At 44.4% G+C, this 27,518-nt stretch overlaps 1 protein-coding gene across 1 annotated transcript in view; it reads right to left on the bottom strand.

The window, feature by feature from the left end:
* Positions 1 to 26,615, bottom strand: part of FGD1 (FYVE, RhoGEF and PH domain containing 1) — a 133,325-nt gene extending 106,710 nt beyond the window's left edge. Inside the window, exon 1 of the mRNA XM_063432732.1 lies at positions 25,451 to 26,615. Within this exon, the coding sequence (XP_063288802.1) occupies positions 25,451 to 25,610 (160 nt within the window). The 5' untranslated portion in view covers positions 25,611 to 26,615. The remainder of the gene's footprint in view (positions 1 to 25,450) is intronic.
* Positions 26,616 to 27,518: the final 903 nt, after the last annotated feature.

The raw sequence follows: 27,518 nt of genomic DNA on the forward strand, positions 1-27,518 counted from the left end.
GCAGTCTCACTCATTGTATGACAGGCTCATTCATGATATAGCAGTCTCACTCATTTTATGGCAGACTCATTCATGGTATAGCAGTCTCACTCATTGTATGGCAGACTCATTCATCGTATAGCAATCTCACTCATTGTATAGCAGACTCATTCATTGTTTGGCAGACTCATTGTATAGCAGTCTCACTCATTGTATGGCAGACTCATTGTATAGCAGTCTCACTCATTGTATGACAGGCTGATACATGGTATAGCAGTCTCACTCATTGTATGACAGGCGCATTCATGGTATAGCAGTCTCACTCATTGTATGACAGGCTCATACATGGCATAGCAGTCTCACTCATTGTATGACAGGCTCATTCATGGTATAGCAGTCTCACTCATTGTATGGAAGGCTCATTCATGGTATAGCAGTCTCACTCATTGTATGACAGGCTCATACATGGTATAGCAGTCTCACTCATTGAATGACAGGCTCATTCATGGTATAGCAGTCTCACTCATTGTATGGCAGACTCATTCATGGTATAGCAGTCTCACTCATTGTATGACAGGCTCATTCATGGTATAGCAGTCTCACTCATTGTATGACAGGCTCATACATGGTATAGCAGTCTCACTCATTGTATGACAGGCTCATACATGGTATAGCAGTCTCACTCATTGTATGACAGGCTCATACATGGTATAGCATTCTCACTCATTGTATGACAGGCTCATTCATCGTATAACAGTCTCACTCATTGTATGACAGGCTCATACATGGTATAGCAGTCTCACTCATTGAATGACAGGCTCATTCATGGTATAGCAGTCTCACTCATTGTATGGCAGACTCATTCATGGTATAGCAGTCTCACTCATTGTATGACAGGCTCATTCATGGTATAGCAGTCTCACTCATTGTATGACAGGCTCATACATGGTATAGCAGTCTCACTCATTGTATGACAGGCTCATACATGGTATAGCATTCTCACTCATTGTATGACAGGCTCATTCATCGTATAACAGTCTCACTCATTGTATGGCAGACTCATTCATCGTAAAGCAGTCTCACTCATTGTATGACAGGCTCATTCATGGTATAGCAGTCTCACTCATTGTATGGCAGACTCATTCATCGTATAGCAATCTCACTCACTGTATAGCAGTCTCATTCATTGTATGGCAGACTCATTGTATAGCAGTCTCACTCATTGTATGGCAGACTTATTCATCGTATAGCAGTCTCACTCATTGTATGGCAGACTCATTCATCGTATAGCAGTCTCACTCATTGTATGACAGGCGTATTCATTGTATAGCAGTCTCACTCATTGTATGACAGGCTCATTCATGATATAGCAGTCTCACTCATTTTATGGCAGACTCATTCATGGTATAGCAGTCTCACTCATTTTATGGAAGACTCATTTAGTCAGTCATTCACTAAGCCAGTCAAGTGAATGACAGACTGATTTAGTAATCATAGACTGGGCTCACTCATTATATGGAGGTCTCTCTCATTTTATGGCAGTCTTATATACCAGAAAAGGTTTCTCTCCTTATCTTTTACTCTCAGTCTACATATTGTCACGGGGGTCATTTCACCTTAACATGCATTTGGTTAGTGAATTTCAGCCCGGCAACACCATGGGTTATGGAGTCAGTGATGTGGAAACCTGCTGTGAATTCCAAGCAGGCAGTCTCGGGAATATTCTCCATTCTCCCATCATGATCAGAATGACCAAAGACAGGCTAGTTAAATTCACTATTAATTTTGATTAATTTCCTATTTGCCTGGCACCATTGAGAATTATAATTGGTTTCCTTCTGGAGAAAATAATAATTAAATTTATGGAGATATGTACCTGAAAATTAATTACCAGAACTGATATGACATTTTATTAATTTGTACAAATATAGGACATGACTGGTGAGAATTTCCACTGATTCCACTTCGGTCGACTATCACTAAAATTCGACTTACACTATTGGTTATAGAGTATTGGTGTATAGATTGTGCCCCTACAGTCTCACTGCTCAATTCTAGGTCATTTAGGAGTTAAATCACTTTGATCACACAAGGAGTTGTAGAGATACACAGAGTTAATAGGTAAGGCCAATCAGGGTTACCAAAGCGGAGAAAGGTCAAGAACAACCCAAGTGAAATTCCAGAACACTATATACATATAAAGAACACTGTTGGAATCACAAGAGAGCAATGTGTATGATCGTATGATGGATATATATAGCTGTAACTGCCTGAGGATTGATTTGCGTCATTCATGCATGCAAAAATGACGTTGGGTTGGAAGCATCAGTGTGTTTTCCACAAAAATTGGGAACAGACATTCGGAACCTGATCCTTGAGCACCACCGATGGTCCATGATGAAAAAATACCAGGCCTTGCTCCAGAAACAGAGTTTGGATAAGTTACTGTCCTTTGTTCAACAGTTCAAGTCTGAGATGTTCGGTTAGGGCTTGGTTCAGGGAAACTTTACCAGCAAGGTGAGCATTCTACCGTAGTGTTTTAAGTGAATTGAGGACGTGTGGTAAGGTGCATATTATTTTTGTGAACAGTTAAAATAAATAAAACTGGTGTCTCTTGCTTCCAATTACATTTAAAGCAGAAAGAGGAATTCATAGAATTCATGCTTATTGGGCTATTCTGGAGCATAGCTCTCAAAGTGTACAAACAGCAGGAACATTATCTTGGTTTCCACCACGGTAATTGCTCCACTTGCAAAGCTCTGCCCCTGGAGATTGCTGCAGTTTTAGGATTTTCTGCAGGAGGGATGTTTTTATATATTTCAGTAAATCCCTGGCACTGTTTCCATGCCTTCTCACTGTAGGTTTGCGTTCTTCTGGATTGTTAGCTCTTTTGAGCAAATGTTCCTGTAACATTTTGTATTGTTAAATTGTCCCCTTTATAATATTGTAAAGCAATGCAGAATATGTCGGCACTATATAAATAACAATAATTAAAATAATAATAGGATAAAGGGATGCGGGACGGCTTTTTCTTGTATCAGAATTGATAGCAAAATAACGTACGGACCAAGACGTGATGCATGTTTGCCTTACATTTATAGCTCTCAAATATTGTATTATTTAGGTATTTCTACTCATTGGAAGAAAGTTAAGAAAATGTATTCCGTGTACAATCATTCTCTCGCTCCATGTGTTTCAAAATATCATTGCAAGCTGCTCCAGCTTAATCCCATTAAGCAATTATACTTTAAAATTGTTACAATTAAGATTATTTATTTGATTTCGCTATATGTTTTGGGTAGAGGGCATTTGAACAGCGTGGAATGCACTGCGTGATCCCCATAAATTAATTCCTTATGGAACAAAAAAAGCCACTTTGACCCCATTGACAACTACAAGGTCACTAGATTTAACAGATAACCTCCGTGGAGCTCCATAAACATACAAAAAAAAAAGGAATGGTTTGACATTGGAGCAGCTGTCCTTAAATAGACTGTAAACATCAAAACCATCAGAACAAATAGATCATCAACTGTATTCAGTACTAAGATATAATGAAAGTAAGATTTATTTCATAAAATAGTGTTTTTACTTTTAAATAAAACACAAGACAATGTCATGCAATGTCTTTTGTTAACATTGTCAAACACAACACGTAAAAGACAAATGTATCCTTTAAGAGCATCTTATCGTTGCCAAATAAGATCTTTAAGTAATATCATAATATTTTGTTGGAAGCAGTAGCAAGCTGGATGTTGTTTGACAAAACGGCAGTTTGACAGATTGAACAATACAAACTTTAGACCGTGGCTTATTGCTTTCAAGTAGAACACAAGAACTTAGAAACATAGAATGTGACGGCAGATAAGAACCATTCGGCCCATCTAGTCTGCCCAGTTTTCTAAATACTTTCATTAGTCCCTGGCCTTATCTTATAGTTAGGATAGCCTTATGCCTATCCCACGCATGCTTAAACTCCTTTACTGTGTTAACCTCTACCACTTCAGCTGGAAGGCTATCCCATGCATCCACTACCCTCTCAGTAAAGTAATACTTCCGAATATTATTTTTAAACCTTTGTCCCTCTAATTTGAGACTATGTCCTCTATATTCTTCTTTTAAATATAGTCTCCTCCTTTACTGTGTTGATTCCCTTTATGTATTTAAATGTTTCTATCATATCCCCCCCTGTCTCATCTTTCCTCCAAGCTATACATGTTAAAGGGACACTATAGTCACCAGAACAACTACAGCTTAATGTAGCTGTTCTGGTGAGTATAATAGCTCCCTTCCGGCATATTCATGCAATTTACATTGCCCCTAGGGACACCTCCAAGTGGCCACTCCTCAGATGGCCACTGTAGGGGCTTCCTGGCTCAGTGCTGCACAGTAAGCAGCCCTGCCGTTCAGCGTTCCCACGCTCTGCATGGAGACGCAGAATTTTACTCATAGAGATGCATTTATTCAATGCATCTCTATAAGGAGGTCCTGATTGGCCAAAACAATTAAATTTTGATGATGTCACCAAGGGGGCGGGGCCAGTGCCAGCAGACCTGTGGAGAGCTGGAAATAAGGTGAGTTTTAACTCATTCTGAGGGGACCAAAGGGGAGGGGGTTAGGGGGAAGCCACCTAAATGGTGGGGTTTCACTATAGGTTCAGGAATACATGTTTGTGTTCCTGACCCTATAGTGATCCTTTAAGATCCTTTAACCTTTCCTGGTAAGTTTTATCCTGCAATCCATGAACCACTTGATACATTGGATGACGTTCGGGCTCCGGGGTGAATAGGTAGGTATATTGTACCCAAACTACGGTTCTCACAGGTCTATATGAACTCTGTCAAGACTCACAAGATGTTTTTAGTCTCCAAGTGTCAACCACAAGCCATGGGTGGTCTAGCAAAATGTAGATCTGAACGTAATGGTTGGTTGGTCCATTAGATAACGGGTCAAATTGAGTTTCTGTCATATTATCTACATATTAATATTTAGAGGGTCAACTGTTTGTCAACATGGACAGAGATGTACTGTTAGTCCACCTCGGATACGGCTTTGGAGAAGCAAGTGGGTGAGGGACAGCAGTAAAGGTAAAGTTAGAAACACGATAACGTTGGCAACATTTGTCAGTTTCCCTGTAAGCAACAAAATACTTCAACTCCTCTGCGTATTTAAAATACCAGACATCACGACAGTAGATAATGGAGTAAACCTTCAGGCTACCGACCATAAATGAACTAGACCTGAAGATATCAGTGCGACTATGTTACTGCAGGCCAACATAATTCAAGCAACAAAACAAAAGAGCCAGAAGGTGTGAAATACATTTTAAAGATTTATTCATTAAAGATTTACTCCAAGCAACATAACTCTAGAGGTTATCATGCCAAGAGACCATGGACCCAGTTCCCAGGTTATTGAAATGGTTTCCCCTATTTCCTGGGTCCCCGCCAGGCTTTGAGGGTCCTTTTTTCCTTGGTGGTGGACTTCATGCTTTTGCAGAGCAGCAGAAGCTGGAAGCAATGCAGTCGCATTTCATTGGCTGAGAGCAAAGAGCTGATATTAGTCAGCTTGGAGTGAGGACACCACATGACTCTACTGGATGTGGAGTTACACCTTTGGCAGCCAAGGTGTTAAACTCACTATGTGCATCATTTCACAGCACCACCTGACCACCTCAAATCAGTTCAGTGGTTGCTGATGAACACACAGCAAACTGTAGTGAAATGAAGAATAATTCGCATAATTTAGGCCGAAATAGCCGAGTTGGACCAATTCTACAACTTGGCTATAGTCACAGATTTTCCATTTCAGTCTGAATAATGTTACAAACTCACCAACACTCACTGGTTAGTGAATAAACTGTATTGTATTGACTAGTCCATATGTGGAGCAGCACTTTAAAAACTGCAGTGGCCCACATTTTTCCTTTATAGGAATTTAAGTTGCGACTGCCTATCTATCCTTTATCTGACACACAGCCCATTAAAGCATTACTCCAAGCACCATGACCACAAGGTTCCAGCCTGGCCAAGCAACCAACTGTGGTGCAGCCCCCCTCCGTGCCACCCGGTCCTTCTTTTTGTCTGCCCACTTACCCCCTCCAGGAGAATGATGTCAGCAGAGAAAGATAGGGCTGAGGAAAATTGGCCTTAGAGCTGATAAAAAAAAAGGTAAGCTTACTTTTGTTTACAATGCAGGGTTAAATCCACCTCTAGTGGCTGTTATACTGACAGCCACTAGAGGTGGTTCCACTTCCCTGACCGAGTAAATATCAGTCACATGTTGCACAAGCTCATATGTAAGCTTGAATGAGTGTGTGGCGCTCACCACGCATGCACATGAAATCCTCAATGCTCCTCTATAAGAAGCATTGGATTGGACCATCGTGGAGGATGCCATGCCTGCGCGAAGACATCGCAGGAGGTGGAGATGTGAGCAAGCTGAGGGAGCATCGGCGCTAGAGGTGGACATTAATACACCTAGAGACGGGGAACTATAGCATAAGTAAAAAAGGTTTACACCCTCGATAAGATGCCTCTGGTAAATATGTACAAATAACAATACCAGTACCGAAAAGGGTTAAGGTTCTGTTTTAATATAATCCTTTATGTGCCAGAGACGAGCTGAGCATTGCAAAGCAATGGGTTTGTAGGTTACAACTGTCACATTCACTTAAACGTGGAGATAAGACAAACCGCCAACGCTATCTCATGAACAATGAAGATTTATTTTTAAATCATGCTTTGCAAAAACTCGATGTCTGGGTGTCTGATCTGCAATTACTGCCACTTGTTTTGTTTTTTTGTCTGTTGTGTATCTCTGCGTCACACATTTCATGTGTCAAATATTATCTCTGTTTAGATATGAATATATAATATATATATCAAATACACAAAAACAACTCTAGGTATTATATCCAAACACAATTGTCAAGACTTCATGTATTTCCAACTATAAACATTTCAGAGAAAAAAACCTAAACAATGCGAATATATGAATTTTTGTTCTTTGATGCAGAGAGAGAGCGAGATACAGTTTTTATTCAGTGTGATGTCACATACCATACCGTCTGCCCATGGAAAGGATGGATCATGTAAGATATAAGTGTATATACATATATTTGTGTGTGTGTGTGTGTAATTTGGATGTGGGTGTGTGCTGTGTGTGAGATGCGTGTGTATGTGTGTGTGATGAATGTACGTGTGCTTTGAGTGTCAATGAGATGGTTCCGTGTTTATGTAGACTGCTATCGATGTGCATAGAATTCTTTTTGTTATCTTTTTTGCTTCTCGCGTCTCTTTCATCTTGCAATCCTGACTGCTGGCACTATGAAAAAATGATGACACCTTTAAAATCACACAGAATAAATGAAAGCCAAGCATTCTCCCTGGGTGGTGGGGGAAGCAGGAGAAAATACTAGCACGCAATCCCAAAATAGAAGGCGAAAATTATATGGCATCTCCAAGGGATCTATTAGAGCCAGCTTAGAGAGAGGCTGCCTGCCCAATGCTGCGTACACAGCCCTCATCCGCAGCCCATTCACTGGGAAGATTAACACATTCTTAGGATAGATGGAAGGGGATCTTCAACACCACAGGTGAAACAGGTTAGGAATACAGTACAAAGCCAACTGCAGGGAAATTATGTGCTTATTGCACATCCTTTTTATTTTTTCCTATTTTTTTCTATATATTTTTATGATGGTAGCTGAAGCAAATATGGCAATCTGATGTGCTAAGCCTTCTTATTAAACTATCTCAGACCTTTAGCTTAGGCCCAGAGGAGGCGGGCTGAAAGCTAGCCGGATAGGAGGCATGTGTGGGTGTGGTGGGTGTGGCTGTAAAATGGGTGTGGCATTTAGGTTAAGGGTTTGGGTGGGGTTGTATAAATAACGGACATTTTGTCCCCTTCACCTCAGCCATCTTAAAATAACGGCAAGGTGACAATCTCTTTCCTATCATTGTGTTGCTTTGCTTACCCCACGGCCAGAAGCATGGATATTGACGGAATCCTTGCTGCTCTTCGGGCTGAGGCCCTCCAGGACGGTGGCCGGCACCTGCAGGCCCAGCTGGTAAGGCTGCAGGGTGCCTCCCTGGTAGCTGCTCCCTCTGTCGGCAGCCAGGGTACTCCGCGCCGCCGGGCGCGTCCTCCTACCCGTTATAGCCCCTCGCGGGAGGGTCGGGTGAGGGGTAGGAGCAGGAGCCCCGTTGCCGGCCCGCGCGCCAGGTCCCCCGCGGCCGCGGGCGGCAACGTGTCAGTGCAGCCTGTCGCCTCCTCCCCGAGGCGGTCTAGAGCTACCCGTGCGGCTGCCGCTTCTCGGGGAGGTGATGGCCATCCCGCGCCGGTTCCTGCTCCTGTGATCTCGCGGGCCTCCAGGAGGTCGTCCGCGAGATCACTCTCCAGCTCAACGATGGCGACAACCCGAGCACCTGACAGGCGCTCGGCTCATGGTGGATCCCAGGCGGAGCGCGAGCAAGTGAGGTCGGCGGCCGGCTCTTCTTCAGGAGTGGTGAGTAGGCCGCGAGGCGGCAGGGCAACCAGTAGGGGGTTGGGGGGTTCGGGGGGTCGGGGTATGGAGCCAGGTCCGGCTACTCGTGGGCACAGCCCCCCCCCTTATCATCCTCCCCGCTCTGTCTCCCCTGGCCCGGCCACTACCACACTCCCATCAGCCTCATCCGTTCAACAGGCACTTCCATCATCTTCATCCGGCCAGCATGCACTCCCATCATCCTCATCCGGCCAGCATGCACTCCCATCATCCTCAGCCGGACAGCATGCACTCCCATCAACCTCATCCGTTCATCTTGCATTCTCATCATCCTCAGCCGCCCATCAAGCTCTTCCAACACTATCTCCTGCCCATCCTACCCCCCTTGGCCCCCTCCCTATGGGTCTGATGCCCTCTGCATCTGCCCCGCCATTACCCATGGCCCATGCTGCCCCCTCTGGGGCTCCTTCTGCCATGCCAGTTTTACACACAGTCTTTACCACTTCTGCGGGTCCCCAGTTACCTGGGTTGGGTGGGCAGGGTTCTTTTTCACCTGTCCTGTCTTCACAGGTCACCCCTGGTCGGCTGACAAGTCGGTCCCCCGATGCTGTGACTGGTGCAGTGCTTCCTGCGGTCGCAGTTCCCTTGGGGCCGTTGCAGCCTGGTGGGCATGTTGAAGTCCCGCTACTACCTGCCAATTCAGCTCCTGCAGGTGAGTACTCTGGTATAACGGGGTCGGGTTTGGGGGGCGCTGGCGCAGGGGAGGTGCAAGAATTGGGTTCTGTACTCCAGGCTATGAAGCAGGTTTTGCTAACCCTTGAGCGGGGTTATCGCCCCGGGGCTTCCCCCCCGGTGTCGTTAGATAACCAACTTCGGGCGGGTTGGGCAGGTTCCGCAGGGTCTGATCCTTCTGCAGTCGCGGCGCCAATGCCCGCTAATATAACACAGGCCCCCATCCCCTCAACCTCGGCGTTACTGCCGGTGACGCCGGAATCTGCACTGGGCACGGCCGGGGACGCCGCTGCTCTCTCGGGTTTGGGGGTTGCTCCGGCTGCGCACGGTGCGGCGTACATGTGCTGGTCAGGCCCTCTGGGCCTCCATCTCACGCCGGAATTGCGCGCCAAAATAGACAAGGGGGAATTTGTTGAAATTTTTTCTCTCCTCCCTATGGAAGATCTTCCCCGGGTTGACGCTGACGCTAAAGAGTCCGAAAAGGACAAAGAAAAGTTTCGGTACCGGAAGATTCCGAAAACTTTCGGAAACTGGATCCGAGCCTTTTCGATCTTAGCCAGCGTGATAGGTGAGAAGACTCCCGCCAAATGTTCTTCCCTATTCTGCTACCAGGACGTCATATGGACCGCTTGTCGGGTGTACGGCGGTTTAGGTTGGTGGCGGTATGATGAGCAGTTCCGCCAACGTTTAGCGGTTCGGCCTTCCATGGGCTGGGATCAAATGGACATTGGCTTGTGGTTAGCTATCATGACCCGCCCAGCCTCACATCAAGGGGGCCTGTCGTCCTTTCTTGGGGGGGCCGGCGCGGGTTCTTCAACCGCAGCGTCGGCCGGGCAACGAAAAACAGGCTGCTGTTGGCAATATAACGATGGCCAATGCAAATTCGGGTCTAGTTGCCGCTTCAAGCATGAGTGTTCGGGGTGCGGTGGGTCTCACCCCGCTTCAAAATGCTTCAAACGAGCCAAAACTGGCGACAAAGGGGACTCCGTGGGCGCTAAGAGCGAGGACGCCGGTGGACGTCGACGCGATGCGCCCATGGCTAAATCGTTATAGGAATAAGAAGGCGGCTGCCTTATTGCTAGAGGGATTTGGGCAGGGGTTTTGGATCCCTCACCGGCCTCGGCAGGTCTCCGGTTTTTGCAGAAACCTGAGATCTGTTTCTGAATATCCAGGGGTGGTCAGGGAAAAACTGGCGAAGGAAGTGGCGCTGGGCCGAATGGCGGGCCCATTTCGGGATTCGCCACTCCCCGATCTAAGGGTGTCACCGTTGGGCGTGGTGCCCAAACGGGAACCGGGAAAGTTCCGGCTGATTCATCACCTGTCGCACCCTCATGGGTGCTCGGTAAACGATGACATTGCAGCTGAATTATGCCGCGTTTCCTATGCGTCCTTTGATGCTGCTGTGGGCATAGTCAGGGCCGCTGGCCCCGGGGCACTTATGGCAAAAACTGATATCGAGTCTGCCTTTCGCCTGCTACCAGTTCACCCGGAGTGTCATCATCTCTTGGGATGTGCATTTGAAGGTCATTATTACGTGGATATGTGTCTCCCCATGGGTTGTGCTATATCCTGTTTTTATTTTGAATGCTTCAGCTCTTTTCTAGAATGGGTAGTGAGAATGGAGTCCGGTTACGATTCCCTGCTTCACTACTTAGATGACTTTCTGTGTGTGGGCCCCGCGCATTCCCCGATATGCTCCCAGATCTTACAAGCAGTGTCGGATGTGGCCTGTATGTTCGGCGTGCCGCTGGCACCTGACAAGACAATTGGCCCTTCCACGTGCTTGAGCTTCCTCGGGATCGAGATTGATTCGGTCATCGGGGAATGTCGGCTTCCGTTGGACAAGTTGGCTGATCTACGTGGGGTGGTCCAGGAGGCGAGCTCCTTGCGGAAGATCACGCTGCAACGACTTCAGTCCTTGTTGGGCAAATTAAACTTTGCCTGCCGGATTATGCCCATGGGTAGAGTATTTAACCGACGCCTGGCGGCTGCCACGTCAGGGATACTGAAGCCGTTCCACTTCGTCCGCCTGACCAAACCGCTCAGGGAGGATTTAGCGGTTTGGGCGGTTTTTCTGGAAGAGTACAATGGTAGGTCTTACTGGCAGCAGCCCGAGGTAGCAAACTCAGTGCTGCACCTGTTTACGGATGCCGCGGGTTCGTCGGGTTTTGGGGCTATCATGGGAAAACAATGGTGCGCAGAACCTTGGCCAAGATCGTGGTTCGACTCGGGCCTGACCAAGAACATGGCGTTCTTGGAGCTTTTTCCCATTGTGGTGGCTCTCCATCTTTGGGGACCGGAGATCAAGAACAGGCGTGTCGTGTTCCACTGTGACAATTTGGGCGTTGTCCAGGCCATTAATCGGTTGACAGCCTCCTCTCCTCCGGTGGTCAGGCTCCTGCGGAGCTTGGTACTGCGTTGCCTGTCTTTGAACGTTACATGTCGCGCTGTGCATATTCCCGGTGTAGAGAATACCACGGCTGACGCCCTTTCTCGTTTCCAATGGCAGGTGTTTCGTCAGATCGCGCCCGAAGCAGATACGATGGGCCTTCCCTGTCCCAGGGAGCTATGGTCCCTTGGCCTGAGCGAATAAGGGAATGGATTCGGTCTTCAGTGTCGGATGCTACTTGGGCCCGGTACGGTAAGGCATGGGGTGACTGGGTCGCTCTAGAGCAGGACCAAGGTGGGTTTTCTTCATCTGCGGAGAGGGTTCAGGGGGTTTTACGGTTGCTCTGGTTTTGGGAGGCTAGTGGTTGTTCCCCAGCCACGGTATCAGGGAAGCTATCAGGTCTGAGCTTCTGGTTCAACCTGACTCGCGTGCCGGATGTGACCAAAGATTTCATGGTCCGGCTTGCTATGCGTGGCTGGCGTAGAGGTCCGCAGCCTCGGGATTCCAGGAGACCGGTTTCTGGCGCACTGCTACTTGGTATTGCGTCGGTCTTATCCAGGGTCTGTTTGTCCGATTTCGAAGCGCGTTTGTTTCGGGTGGCTTTCTCTTTCGCCTTCTTTGGTGCTCTGCGGATTGGGGAACTTGTGAGCCCTAGCAAGCGGATTCCAGGCGGCTTGTTGTTCCATGATGTGTCGGTCGTGGATGATACGGTGCGTTTTCTGGTGCGAAAGTCGAAAACTGACATTTTTGGTAGGGGGGCATGGGTGTCCCTTCGCGCCATTCCCGGCTCGGCTGTCTGTCCCGTCGCAGCTTTTCAATCTTACCTTCTGTGTCGCCCGGATGTTGTAGGCCCATTGTTAATCCATGGGGATGGGTCTTTTCTTTCCCGCTTCCAATTTCTCCGGGTTTTCCGTCTGGCACTCGAACATCTGGGTATTTCGAGCACAGACTTTGGGGGTCACTCTTTTCGGATTGGGGCCGCTACGGAAGCCTCTCGTTTAGGTCTCTCGGACCAGGCCATTCAAAGGATTGGTAGATGGGAATCGGGGAGGTTTCGGTCCTATGTTCGGCCCACTCGGCTGATCGGTATTCCCCTTGTGTTTTCTCCACAGGGCCCGGCCGACGGATCTGGATAATCGGTCATTCCTACATCTACTGGGCCCACCTGCGGGCTGGGGTTCGCCCGGGTGGGACAAGGCTTGGAATACCTCGGGAGCTGGCGGAGGTCCGGTGGTTCGGGTTCCGGGGCATGAAATGGGGTCAGCTGTTGCCTGAGGTCGTGCAGTTATCCACGTTATTAGGAATCCCGGATATCTTGGTGGTGCATCTGGGAGGGAACGATTTAGGTTCGCTGCCCGCGTGGGGCTTAGGGGAGCTGATCAGGCGAGACTTGGCGCGCTTGCGAGTACTTTTTCCAAAAATTTGCTTAATATGGTCAGGAATAGTTTCCAGGAACTATTGGAAGTGCGCACGCGATCAGGGTGCTATGGAGCGCTGTCGCATAAAGATTAATAAGCGGGTTTCCAAGTTTGTGCTAGGTATCGGGGGCTTGGCAGTTCGACACCGTACTTTTGAGCGGGAGGCGGCTATCTTTTTCCGCCCGGATGGGGTCCATCTCACTGATGTCGGTTTGGACTTGTTTAACCTAGAGCTGCAGGATGCGTTGGAACAGGCCATGGCGTTGCTTGGGGGTCGCGCCCGCTGATTTAGGCGTAAATGCAGCGGGGCTAGTGGCGGGTATGGTCCTTGCCGAACCAATTGGGAAGAGGAGTACAAGAAAAAGAAGGATGCTGGGTCGGGTCCCCTCCCCTAACCTCGGGAAAGGTTTGGGTATTTGCGCGTGCCCTCTGTGCCAGGAATGGTGGCCAGGGGTTGGCATGTGGTATTGGAAGGCCAAGGTGAAGGCCAGGTATCATGGACGAGGGGGGAGGGCTGATGCCTCGGTAGGGCGTGTACCCTAGAGGGTTGGTGGTACGGTTGGCAAGGACTAGTTCAAGTTAAATAATGTTTATACCTTGTTTTATTTATGGTTGGTTTTATAAATATGTTTGATAAATTATAAACGAAATATAAATAAAAGCTGTGGCCTTTTTATACCACACATATATGTTTCCTGGTTTTGATTGGGTTAAGGGTTTGAATGGGGGTGATGTATTGTGTCGCACCACACGTAACCGCTACCTACACACAAGGCCCAGAGGAGGCGGGCTGAAAGCTAGCCGGATAGGAGGCATGTGTGGGTGTGGTGGGTGTGGCTGTAAAATGGGTGTGGCATTTAGGTTAAGGGTTTGGGTGGGGTTGTATAAATAACGGACATTTTGTCCCCTTCACCTCAGCCATCTTAAAATAACGGCAAGGTGACAATCTCCCTCCCTCCCTCCCCTTTTTGCTGTTTTTGTTTCCTTCCTCTGTAGGTGTTCAATATCTTGTCACAGCTGGCGGGTATGGTCCTTGCCGAACCAATTGGGAAGAGGAGTACAAGAAAAAGAAGGATGCTGGGTCGGGTCCCCTCCCCTAACCTCGGGAAAGGTTTGGGTATTTGCGCGTGCCCTCTGTGCCAGGAATGGTGGCCAGGGGTTGGCATGTGGTATTGGAAGGCCAAGGTGAAGGCCAGGTATCATGGACGAGGGGGGAGGGCTGATGCCTCGGTAGGGCGTGTACCCTAGAGGGTTGGTGGTACGGTTGGCAAGGACTAGTTCAAGTTAAATAATGTTTATACCTTGTTTTATTTATGGTTGGTTTTATAAATATGTTTGATAAATTATAAACGAAATATAAATAAAAGCTGTGGCCTTTTTATACCACACATATATGTTTCCTGGTTTTGATTGGGTTAAGGGTTTGAATGGGGGTGATGTATTGTGTCGCACCACACGTAACCGCTACCTACACACATGAAAAAAAGCATTCCAAACACAGAGACCACTGCAGCGGTTTTGTGGCTGTGGCCTACTCCCTGCCTCCACTACTCCCAACGGAGGGACAGAAACTCCTAAACTTCTGAACCTAGCCCAGTGATGCATGGGCATTGTTTCATGTCTCCTCTTCTCTGAATGCTCTCTCTACGCTGACTGCCAGGTGCAAAGGACAGGATTTATAACAATAAAGTTCTAGTATAAACAGAGTATATATATATATATATATTTTAAGATAAGATAAGAAGAATGTACCAGAGTGATGGAAGAGGGAACGTGCGGATAAACAAACTAAATGCACGTTATCCAAAGACCAGAACACGATTTAGACATATTGGAGGCAATGGTATGGCCCAGCATGACAAGACTCAAGTCTCAAATCAGGAAGATTAGGCAATATGTTGAGGTGGATATACGATATGGATGTTCTATGGAACTTTGCTCTGGATTCTAACCCTTTAATGTATGTGTCCCCTAATACCATCACTGGAATAGACACACTGCAAGTCATTAACTGGGAACACCAACCATCACTTTCCTTGATTAAGTTTTGTTTTTTTTATTAAGGATTGGCATGTGTGCAGGTTAGCAAGGCATCTTGGGAAAAGTAGTTAAGCCACCACTGCCATGTAGGATTTAGTCATTAATCATGGAAGGTATTTAATTGGAAACTTTTTATAAACGAACCAACCTGCAGCATTAGCGTTTCGGCATTAGCCTTTTTCGAAAGTCCAAACGCATATGGTATGGACTTTCGAAATAGACTAATGCCGAAACGTGTCAAATACCTACCTCTATGTATAGTGGACTCTTTTAATTTAGTTTTAAAGCTGTCTCGTAATTAGTTTGCTCAATAAATATTTTTTTTTGCTGATTTCCTGCATCCTGGAATTGCTGGTAAAATACCATAAAAACAACACGGATGAGGCAGTCTGGCACCTTGAGACCACCTATACTGATTTCAACACCCTTAGTCTGAGCCAGCTTATATAAGTGGCTCATGACCATGTGAGTGAGACTAATATTAATACTGGTTTTACTCATTTTAAACGTTATTACCCTATGTTGGTCTTTCTGTTTTGTTTTATCTACGGGACTAATTTATGTACATGGATGGTAATATGCATGTTTTGTTAGTGTGCTCTCACCAATTTAGCTTTGATTTTATTATACAGCTTCTACAGCTGCACATCCCTAGAGCTGGAGGGACCCAGATAAGAGGGCAAACTATTGCAAAACGCCTCCCTTATTACTGAGAAACAGGGCCAGGGCACTTCTACATTTGCACTGTAGTGGTTATGGTGCTTGAACTGAATATTTCACCAGTCGTTTACCTTTATGAAATATATCTAATGTGTGTGTTCATCATACAACAGTCTATTGTGCATATTATAATTTGCATAGCACCAACATATTCTGCGGCGCTGTATAATGAGATTTACTCTCATATTATTTCTACTGATTTACCACTCACATTGTGCATAGGCAGTATGTGATTTATAGCTACCACACTGCTATTGGAGCCCGTGAGTTCATTTTTGTGTGTTTTTTTTTTTTCCTCCTTAATTATTTCATCAATCCTTTAAATTTTTTCTCTTGAATATCATTAATGCGTGTGTTCGTTACCCACCAGCTGCAGAGTCCTTTACAACTCGCCGTCACTTTATAAACAAATGCAAATTATAACCGTACATTTTGTAACAAGGCGGCATTACGAGTCGCGAACAGAACAACAATCTTTTCATATGTAAATCAGGATGCCTAGTGGGGTCCGTATTATCACTCTGAAGTTGTGTGTGTCCGTGATGAAGGCATTTCAGAGAAAAATCCCCACTTACCACTTCCTGAACACCACTTTGCTCAGTTTCCTTTACTGTAATCCCTTTTCATTTTGTATTAGGCATGTCCAAGATCTATTTCCTATTCCAATCATAAAATCCATTGTATGCTAAAGACAAATTAGCAAAATAAAACTATGACGTAAAATTAACTAATAGATCATTCTTTAGCTACATTGATGCAGCTGGTAGTGATTGTGTACAGAAGATTTTTGCAGATTCACGTTGGTTTGAGTCCTTGGGGCCAATGAGACATAGTGACAGACAGGGATCATGCTCTGCTCCTTAAAGGACCACTATAGTGCCAGGAAAACAAACTCGTTTTCCTGGCACTATAGTGCCCCGAGGGTCCCCCTCCCGTCACGCAGAATGGAGAGGAAGGGGTTAAACACTCACCTTTCTCCTCCGCCGGGCTCCCTTGGCGCTGGGGACTCTCCTCCTCCTTTCGCCGTCATCGGCTGAATGCGCATGCGCGGCAAGAGCAGAGCGCGCATTCAGCCAGTCCATAGGAAAGCATTCTCAATGCTTTTCTATGGACGCTGGCATCTTCTCACTGTGAAAATCACAGTGAGAAGCGCGGAAGCACCTCTAGCGGCTGTCAATGAGACAGCCACTAGAGGCTGGATTAACCCATATGTAAACATAGCAGTTTCTCTGAAACTGCTATGTTTACAGCAGGCAGGGTTAATCCTAGCTGGACCTGGCACCCAGACCACTTAATTGAGCTGAAGTGGTCTGGGTGCCTATAGTGGTCCTTTAAAGTTATACTCTACGTACCATAACAACTTACATAACTTACAGTTAATGGTGCAAAAATAGGGCCACTGTCGCTTTGTCTCTGCTGATATTTACTTATAAGTGCAGAGATTTGCAAAACTTGCTGCTGCTATCCACCTCCTCAGTAAAAGACATCACAGGAATAAGCTATAATTCCCTGTCTGTCTGTCTGTCCATATGCATGTACAGTGTGCACACCCCTAACAAGCCCCTGTGATGTCGGGCACAGGATCACCCATTACCCAGGAACACCCTGCTGGAGAGATGGATTGTTGCTGAGCTGGACTAGTCAGATGCCACCCCTTCTGCCTATACCTCATTCCAGGCAGCTGCAGATCCCAAACTCTCCCCCCATCTATAACTCCTACCAGGCAACCCCTCTGTCTATAACTCCATCCAAGATGCCCCAGACAAGTTTATGAGGACACTTGCAAGTTGCAGCTCCCAGACCAACTGATTAAAGTGACACTATAGTCACCAGATTCACAACAGCTTAATGTAGTGGTTCTGTTGTCTATTCCATGTCCCTGCGGACCTTTCAATGTAAACGATTGGAAGGTGTTTACATTGCTGCCTAGTAACACCTGTAGTAAAATTCACTCAGACGACCGCTAGAGGTGCTTCCTGTGTCAGTGCTGCACACTGTGCAGCACTTGTGTTCAGCGTCTCCATGCTCAGCATGGGGGCACTGAACGTTCCCCGTAGAGATGCATTGATTCAATGCATCGCCACGAGGAGATGCTGATTCGCGCAATGGGCTGTGTTTTGACGTGCTTGCGGGAAAGCGTTAGATTGGCCAAGATCATCACGTTTGACCTGCGCTGCATGAGAAAAAGGGTGAGTAAAAAACACTTTTTCAGCACATTTGGGCTATAGTGTCAGGAATACATGTTTTTATTGTTTATATTCCTGATCCTATAGCGTTCTGTTAAGTTCCAAGTCTTGACAGAGGTCCCCACTAGCGGAGTGGACTCCATGAAGTGAAAAAAAACAACAAAATACTTTATTTTTAACAAGGATTAGCCTTTAGCAACTTATCCTTAACATGTTTGGAGAAACATTTATATATATAAATCAAAAAACAAAAAAGCACAGCATTAAAGAACAGGCAACCATAAAAAGGACGGCAAATATGGAATACAAATACAACGTTCTAACGTGGAAAAAGTAAGTGCTTATTTGGCAGCATTAGTAATTACACTCATTTGCATAATGGAACTATGTAAATCAACACATTTCTGTTCGACCAACAGAGGGTGCTGCGGAGTAGTCACAGCCCTTACCTCATCTAATCTTCACAGCAAAGGCCGAACGTATCACAAAACTGTGAATAGGGCTGATAGTAAAATTACTTAACTACAAATACTATAAACTCTCACATTTATGGGATGTGTCCAGCACCATTAAAAATGCTGTTGCCTGCTGACTGTCTCAGACTCCTGTCAGACCACTTCCTGGTCTGGAATCAGCTCACTGCAGATGCTGTAAAGCCTGGAAAAATGCAACAAATGCAAGAATTTCCAAGGTGAGTACCTTTTTTATTGTAGTTTTTAATATTTATTTTAGTAGACCTGATGGATACATTGTCCTAATTTGACACGTCAAATACCCATATATCCCTCCTCTTTATTTGTACTTTCTAAAAGGGGCATTCTGGGCACCATAACAACTTCATCTAAATTAACTTGCAATGGTGCCAGGAGGCCACAAGGTGCACTCTTACCTTTTTAACCACATACCTTTTTTTCAAGAAAGTTTTATGAATGGGGAGTCACTGAGTGGCTGAGAGTGTCAGCTGATCGCTCTGAGCCAATCAGCAACACCCCTGCTTGACGGCACTCCGCGCTTCCGATTTCAGAAGCCAGATGACGCCTGGGAACCTGAGAATAGGCACTGGAGGCTCACTTTGGGGTTATATCGTTTGAGAATGGTTTAACCCCTTAAGGTAAGAGTGCTCCCCGGAGACCTGGAACCATAACAACTTAATTTATTTAAAGTTGTTATGGTGTCTTAACTGTCCCTTTAACAGCTTTGCTTTATGGCAGCTTTTGCAAAATCAAAATATAAAGACTTTGTAATAGAATGTCATACCTCGCAACATTTCATATGGATGGAGAGAGACACTTCTAGGGAATGTGAGTAAGGGTTTGGCCTGAGGCGGGGCTGTTCGGAGAAATTTTAAGTGACTTACTAATAACAATTTATGCAACTCAAATGTAATTTACAACAAAAGCAATGTATCTTACAGTACTGCATAGTATTATTGCTGTGGAGCTCTGTTACTGGGAGTATTATTGCTGTGGAGCTCTATTATACACTCAGACACATTACTCGGAGTATTATTGCTGTGGAGCTCTGTTACTGGGAGTATTATTGCTGTGGAGCTCTGTTACTGGGAGTATTATTGCTGTGGAGCTCTATTATACACTCAGACACACCAACAATATGGAGCTCCAAGAAAAGAGGGACATTAGGATAGAAAAGGTGAACAGAGGAATTTGAGGGACCAAAATAAGGACTGTCCCTAATAAATAGGGACACTTGAGAGGTATGGAATATGCTTTCAGTCGCAGTAAAGAGGCACAGGGCCTCATAACTGTATCAGCATGGCAAAATGGCTCTTAGTATAGGTATGATGTCTGCCAGTGCCAACATATGGTTATTTATTATTCAAGTTCTGACCTTATTCAGTATGTAACACATCACTTAAATTCCAATCCAGGGGCATGCCATGCTTGGCTTAATTCTGTATTTATCTAAATAAATTGTTATAATTTAAATATTAATCCCCCTTACAATAAAGCTATTGTACTCTGATTCTGGTTTCCCAGCTCACATCTCTCTGCACGTTCATTCTAAATAGAATTCCCTTGTTGAATCACATTACAGAAGTCATTCAGAAATATCCCCCAAATGTTTCTGACGAATGGCAATGAAAGGCGAATTTGCCTGCTAGTCAGCGCCTCGCAGAGTCACCACCTCGTCACTTTTTGCAGTGTCTGGGTTCAGCTCCGACCACAAGAGACCAGGATTCCTTAATCAAGTGGGTTTGCTGACTCCATGTCCAGATGTTTCCATCCCACGCTGTATAAACACAGCCAGGCCTGAACAATGCACTCCTAAATTAGGAGCAGCATGTCTGCTTCTCACTACCGAGCTGTGTACTCTACCTCTCAGCACGATATAGGCTGACTAGAATGGAGACACACCGAGGCGATGTAAATTCTAGTAATCTAACAGGCACATGGTAATACATACTACAGTACAACACACACAAGATCATTGTATATTACAGTTAATGAAATGGAAACCAACAACAAATTAAGCACTAAGCACTACAAATTTCCATAGTGTGGAGTATAGCGCTATTATACTTCCTCTTTAATTAAGCTTCCTGCTCTCACTTCCACCTGCAGGGAGGTAGGGAGAGGTCCTGTCCATGGTGGACCCCAACAAAGAAGCCAAGTAGCTTAACTACTTGGAATTGGAGTTGGGGCGCCAGAACACTCCCGACACTATAACTGACCACTACAGCATGTTGTAGTGGTTATGGTACTTGTAATATCCCTTTAATAGATGCTGACATCTGCATCCCTGATGAGTACATTGATTAATAGGGGGGTTATTCGTTAAACTGGGATTTGTGGGACAACATGACCACTCCAGCTCAGTGCAGTAGTAATGGTGCCATGAGTCTCTGGAAGGAGTCTTTCAGTTTATTGTCTAAACTGTTTTGCAGTGGTTTGATACAAATCGACACTCTCCCTGTCACCTAAAGACTACCTCCTCCATAGATGCAATGGTATTTGGTAGCTTACACTTCCACACCATCAATATCAATTTCACCCAACCTGGGTGGCAGTGATAGGTTTAGAGAGCTGGGTGTGGGTTCGCTCTACTGATCTGAGGGGACTCTGACAAAGGACAATTTGTGCTTGATGGAGATGAAAGAAGAACTTCTGTTTTGGAGAAACAGCATTTTGGAATTGAGCATTTACCCAGTAAGAGATTATGATGTTGGAATGATCTAGACATCGGGAGACGAGAGGGAGATCAGAGTCATCTGCATATACCTTATACCTAGTATTGGAATCTAAAGGACATTATTATATTGTAATCCAGGCCACTGTATAATAAAAACAAAAGGTTCTTCGGAAAAGGACATTTAGGTAACAAAAATGAAAAAGATAGCCGGGAGAAAGAGGCCACAAAATGAGACAGTAAAGGACTAACAGAAGGAGAGGTCAAAATAGAAGCAGAATCTTGGAAACCAAACTCACAAAGGATGAGACAAAGAATGTAGCTAGATTTATACAAGCTGTTCCAAAAGCCTGTGGGTAAAGTGGAGAAGGGCGATAGGATGTTTGGTCTAGAAAGAGATTTTTTATATTTTTTTTTATTTATGTGGGAGTAATGGTTCAATGTCTGAAGGCAGTGGGGGGGAAAACAAGGAGATAAATATAACATTTTTATTAGGAATGGAAGAAGTGTGGGGAAGAGATATCAAGTCAACAGGTTAACAAATTTAAACCTATTTAGTTTAGAAAAACGTCGCCTGAGAGGGGATATGATAACATTATACAAATATATTCGGGGCCAATACAAACCATTGTGTGGAAATCTATTCACAAACCGGACTTTACATAGGACACGAGGCCATGCGTTTAGACTGGAAGAAAGAAGATTTCGTCTAAGGCAAAGGAAAGGTTTTTTTACTGTAAGAACAATCAGGATGTGGAATTCTCTGCCTGAAGAAGTGGTTTTATCAGAGTCCATACAGATGTTCAAACAGCTACTAGATGCATACTTGCAAAGACAGAATATTCAAGGATATAATCTTTCAATGTAGGGTAATAACTGCTTGATTCAAGGATAAATCTGACTGCCATTCTGGGGTCAATAAGGAATTTTTTGTCCTAGCTTGTTGCAAAATTGTGCTTCAAACTGGGTTTTTTTTTTTTTTCTCTTTTGGATCAACAGCAAAAAACAGGTGTGAGGAAGGCTGAACTTGATGGACGCAAGTCTCTTTTCAGCTATCTAACTATGTAACTATGTAACTGTGAAAGGAGATGATTTAGAGAAGAGATGGTGGACAGAAGGACCTTAGGTGCAAATCCTCCTTCTCAGTAACTCAGTAAAGAAAATAAACGTAGGATGGAAGAAGAAATAAAGTACTGGGCATGATGTATTTTGAAAGTTGCTAATAATGTGGGTTGAGTTGTAAAGAGATGGACAAGAGAAGAAGTTGGCAATTTCTGCAGAGGTAAAGAATATTGTGCGCAAGAAACTTATTAGGTATCTATAGTCCTTAGCTTTTTATATGTGGTGGGTCAAAATTCAGAATAGGGTTTGAGTAGTCAATAACTTTTTTATTAATGAACCAGTTTCAATTATATTACATACAATGAATGCTTAACGTATGGAGATTTGTCTGACTAGGTACGAAAGAAGACATCTTTTAAATGTGCTCCATTTGCCGTCTCGCAATGTTGGGCGTCTCGCAATGTTGCATTGTTCATAACATTAGTTGATGTTTGAGGCTCTAGCACTCGATTTTCTGCACGGATATTCTCCTTGAGCTGCTAAAGTGTGCGCGGTTTGGCCACCATGTACTTCTTGAGATAGGTCAGAGGATTGTGGTGGCCATTTAATCTGACAATATTTTAGAATTATCCATTCGCCGAACAGTTCTCTCAGGTGGATCAAGCCCTTGTGAATGTTGGATCCCAACCTATATCAAGGACATCAAAGGAAGACTTGAGCTTAAGAAAGTATAGCTTTCTGCTAGGACAAGATAGGCTTTGAAAGGTAATTTGGAGAAGAAAAAATATGAGATGTCGGTACCAGCTTTGTGTCAAGAGTTTCATGCATTGTGTAAAGCCAAAGGGAAGCATAAGAGATGTTTGGACTCATCAGTAACGGGATGGGAACCATAAACATTAATGAAATCACTAAGGACAACAAAAGGAATGCTGTAAGAAAGGAAATGCGGGGAAAACATTTCCATTGGGAATATAGAGAAATCTTAACTAATGTGGGAAAAGTCAAATGCCTAAATCCTTCCTCCGAGAGTCAGCTGCCATAATATATGTGGCAAAGTCCGAAAGGCAAAACCAGGTTTCCACGAGTGCCACACGAGGCAATGGAAAATACATAACTGAAAAAAAATTCAATTAGCTGTATTTTAATTAGCAACTTACATTTAAAAATGTCAGTTATTAATTAAGACAGCTACGACGTTGCATCACCGTATAATACAAATGCTCGTTGACTCTTGAAATCCTAAGCATCTGGTATTGAAAACACATACGGAACATCTGTTATGTACGCTACGTTAGACTTAAAACCCAAGTCTTAGTTGTGCATCATGGAAACGGTGTTAAACAGCAGCTGGATTGCCCGATTTCCGTATTTTGGTTCTGGAACCAATAGCTCTCATACTTTAAAACAATCTCAACCCTCGGCCTTGTGTTCCTTAACCCCTTAAGGACCAAACTTCTGGAATAAAAGGGAATCATGACATGTCACACATGTCATGTGTCCTTAAGGGGTTAAATGATCAGAATTGCAGGTTTTGGATTGTCTCCACAAATGGTTTTAACCCTTCACCCTTTGGCTGTAATGGGGTTGCAGACCCCATAAATTTAATGTCCAACTGATTGAGGTCCATAATTTGAAGTTGATGAATAGAAGAAGCAGCACACATTAAAGGGACACTCCATGCACCATAACAAATCCCACTTCCCAGCAAAAATCAGAATAGCTACAAGCCTGCCCAATCAATGGCAAACATCGCAACAGGAAGACCCAACCGCCGCAAATCCACTGTTGTGTGCATGCACAGTAATACCAACACACAACTGCATCTGAGATCTCCTTTCAAAACTATTTAACCCCTTAAGGACCACATTTCTGGAATAAAAGGGAATCATGACATGTCACACATGTCGTGTGTCCTTAAGGGGTTAAAGGAACTATTTGCATGCTGATAGAAGCTGCAGTGCCGCTGATAGAAGCTTAGACAGCAGTTCCATTCACCTTATCAGATGAATATAATTTCTGCCAAGTGCTAAACTACATGTCCCATATACCTTTGCTGGGCAGGGATTTAGAAAATATGTTCAGTTTCGTTTGAAAAAATAGTAAGAGAATCCTTATTGGCTGAGACGTTTCTTTGTCTGTGCAAAATTTACTGTAGAAGCTGCAAAGCCTATGAATTTGCAGCAGATGTGTTAACTTCAAAAGGATTGTTTTAGCTATGACTTTAGATTTAACTATTTATTGTCTGCATGATGCATTAGAAATGGTGATCACGTCCACTCTAGTGTGTCCCTTTTAATCTAATGATGTGTTATTATATAAAATTCACCTATAGGTTTTAGAAATTTCAGTGTTCTAACCTGCATTGCAAGCTAGCCTATCACGTACATTATTGAAAAATAAACATAACGATCAGGTGCCTAAAACATTGTAAAGACGTGTCACCCAGACTTCCAAACAAGATGTACAGACATAATTTTCGCTCATTCAAGTCTAATACTTACAGTGTTCGGGAAAATATTACATTCAGTATGGTTGAATTGGAATACATTATGTATGCAATACGTGTTTTGGAAAACAATGTGTTAATGCAATAGCTGTTGCTTCGTGCTGACCTACTTCTATATAATAAACCACCTATGAGCTGGATTGTGCGGTAACGAGGCTACTGTTGGGCAGTGGGCTAGTATCCAATAAGCTGGCTGATTGTCATGGGAGTTGCAGTAAACAAAAACAGTTTTTCAGCTACTGGTATCAATAAACTATATACAATGTCCATATACACATAATATTTTGTACACACAACAGGCTAGCACTGCCCACTGGAATAATATATTGGGGCTCTTGGTGCCCTGGTTAGAAGATAACATAGATAGATAGATAGATAGATAGATAGACAGATACATACATATATATGGGACAGGTAGATGCTAAATTAGAAACAAATATTTATTAGAGTAAGACATACACCTCTAGTGGAAAAGCAGTGCAATAACAATGGGTGTCAAATGCCCGAGTGCATTACTTAATATCTTATAATAAATGGATTTGTTGGCCATTTGTGTTAGAATGGATTTATTTTAACAGCGCACACACACAGACTGCAGCTTAACGGTCTATTCCCTGTGTTCAAATTTCTCAATCTGAAAAGAAAACAATGTGATCTTGAATGGGGTAATAGATAATATATAAATATATATATATATTTCAGAAAAAAAAGAAAACATATTGCCAATACTAAGCAGGACTGCATGCGTGCAGCAGTGATCAGCAGGAAATCATATCGACTCACCTTCATTGTGCAGGTGTTGGGGGCCCAGGACAGGTGTAATTCCTGTGATATGATAAGAAAATCGCCTGTTCTGGAACTGCTTTGCATATGATGCAGACTGCTCCTGAGGATTAGATGGTGGGTATGTAAATGCCGTACTCCGGGGCCTGTTTACCTGCATGTTTGTACGGTGGAGGAGGTAGGCTTGTGCCCCTTTAATTCACACTGCAACTTCTGCCCTCTGATCATAAGACAAGCCAGGAGAGGGGTCTGGCTGCAGAGATATAAAGAGGGTCCAGGCATTGGTAAACCCTACCGACACTGTTGCTGATGGAACAAGACAATATCGTTAGTTTGTTCTTTATTTTGTTCTCATTTAGTTTAAGCTGTAAATCACACTTCTGAATGTTAGATTGTTAATGCTGCGATTTTTTTCTTGTGATTATTTAGAGATGTCTTCAAGGGTTCTTTTATTCCAGGTCATCATTAGTGACGAGAAGGTAGCACGAACAACCACACAGACGACGAAACAGGCATGCAATACACCGGCCGCCTCTGCTGCAGCATATAATGCACACAGCCTACTGCTTCTGTAATCAGAGCATCTGGTAAATCCATAGGAGCATGTGTAACAGGTCTAAGCATTCAGACAGATCACAGCCCACCCTGGGGCACGAATGCCCAATTTCTGACCATCCTCCCGAACCATCTCCCTTTTCTTTCAGGAGCACTGATGAGGCACTGATTGCTAATCCATCACTCCCCTCTCCTTACATTGACTGTATCTTTTGACCTGAAGAAGGTCAGCTTCTGTGAACAGAGAGTCCTTTTTATTGCAGCGTGGAGGTATCACCCACAATCCACCGTGGCAGAGCCTGTCCTCATTTAAAACCCTCAGGCGTCTTGCAGTATTGGATGCCAAGGATGGGGCATTACGTGGAAGGTGTACCCGCGTGTTGCGATCCAAATGGCACCCTTGGGTGTGCAGTCATGCGTAGTGTTCAGCGCAGAGACAAGCACGGTACACCTCACACAGACTCAGTCCTCTTTGTTCTCATTCTGCTGGTGAAGATTATTTTGGCTTTCAAACACGCACAAGCTTTCTGGATTTTCAGTGTGTGTGTGTTTTTTTTTTTCTTCTCCTGATTTTTTTTTTCACCGTGTATGTGAAATTTGACTCTCTCTCTCTTTTTTTTCTGCAGTTGGTTTTTCACGTCAGATGTATTTAAAAAAAAATAAAAAAATCTGCTGTGTATTTTCCCCACCCCTCTTAACACATGGCTTACCGTCCTTCAACCCCCCCCTCCCCCCTTTCATAATCTTTCTAAATACTGTCCTTGCTCCTTCAGGTATCAGCTAAGATCCCTGCATTATTATTGATGTTAACGCATAAATTGCCAAGGAGACCAGGGAGCAATGCAGTTCCCATGGACAACCAGGAGAGCAATCACAATTTTACAGGAGTAACCGTGAGGGATGTGGCAGTGGTAAACTGGCGAACTGACAATGGTGTATTTATATGACCCCCTGGTATTTCATTATCTTGATTGGGGCCTAAGGGACCACTTAATCATCTTGTTAATTTGAGTTGGCTTTAGGCTAACTGGCAGCCTGTGTCATAACCCTCCAAAAAACAAAGTGATAATTATCTAAAGAATAATGTGTTCACTATTAGACCCTAATCATTATGATTGTCAAATAATAAGACAAACTATAATACATCATTATTATTGTATACATTGTAACGTGCCTCTTGTGTTAGAATAAGAAGCACAAGTGGAGAGAGGTGGAGAGAGATAGCAGGGATGAAGAGAGGAGACAACCCAGATACTGAAGCTACAGGAACTAAAGGAAACGGGAGGATGGCGGTGCCCGTGAGGGACAGGTTCAGGTGATTATAACCTACCTTCCCTTGCCCCCAATGACCACTGGAACCCCAGAGACAATGTCACCATTGGAGGTCTTTTAACCCCTTAAGGACCAAACTTCTGGAATAAAAGGGAATCATGACATGTCACACATGTCATGTGTCCTTAAGGGGTTAAATATGCAAAGACCTCAGACGATGACAGAGCCACTCTAAGATGGT

This window comes from Pelobates fuscus, chromosome 9, assembly GCF_036172605.1.
Source record: "Pelobates fuscus isolate aPelFus1 chromosome 9, aPelFus1.pri, whole genome shotgun sequence".
Taxonomy (NCBI): Eukaryota; Metazoa; Chordata; class Amphibia; order Anura; family Pelobatidae; genus Pelobates; species Pelobates fuscus.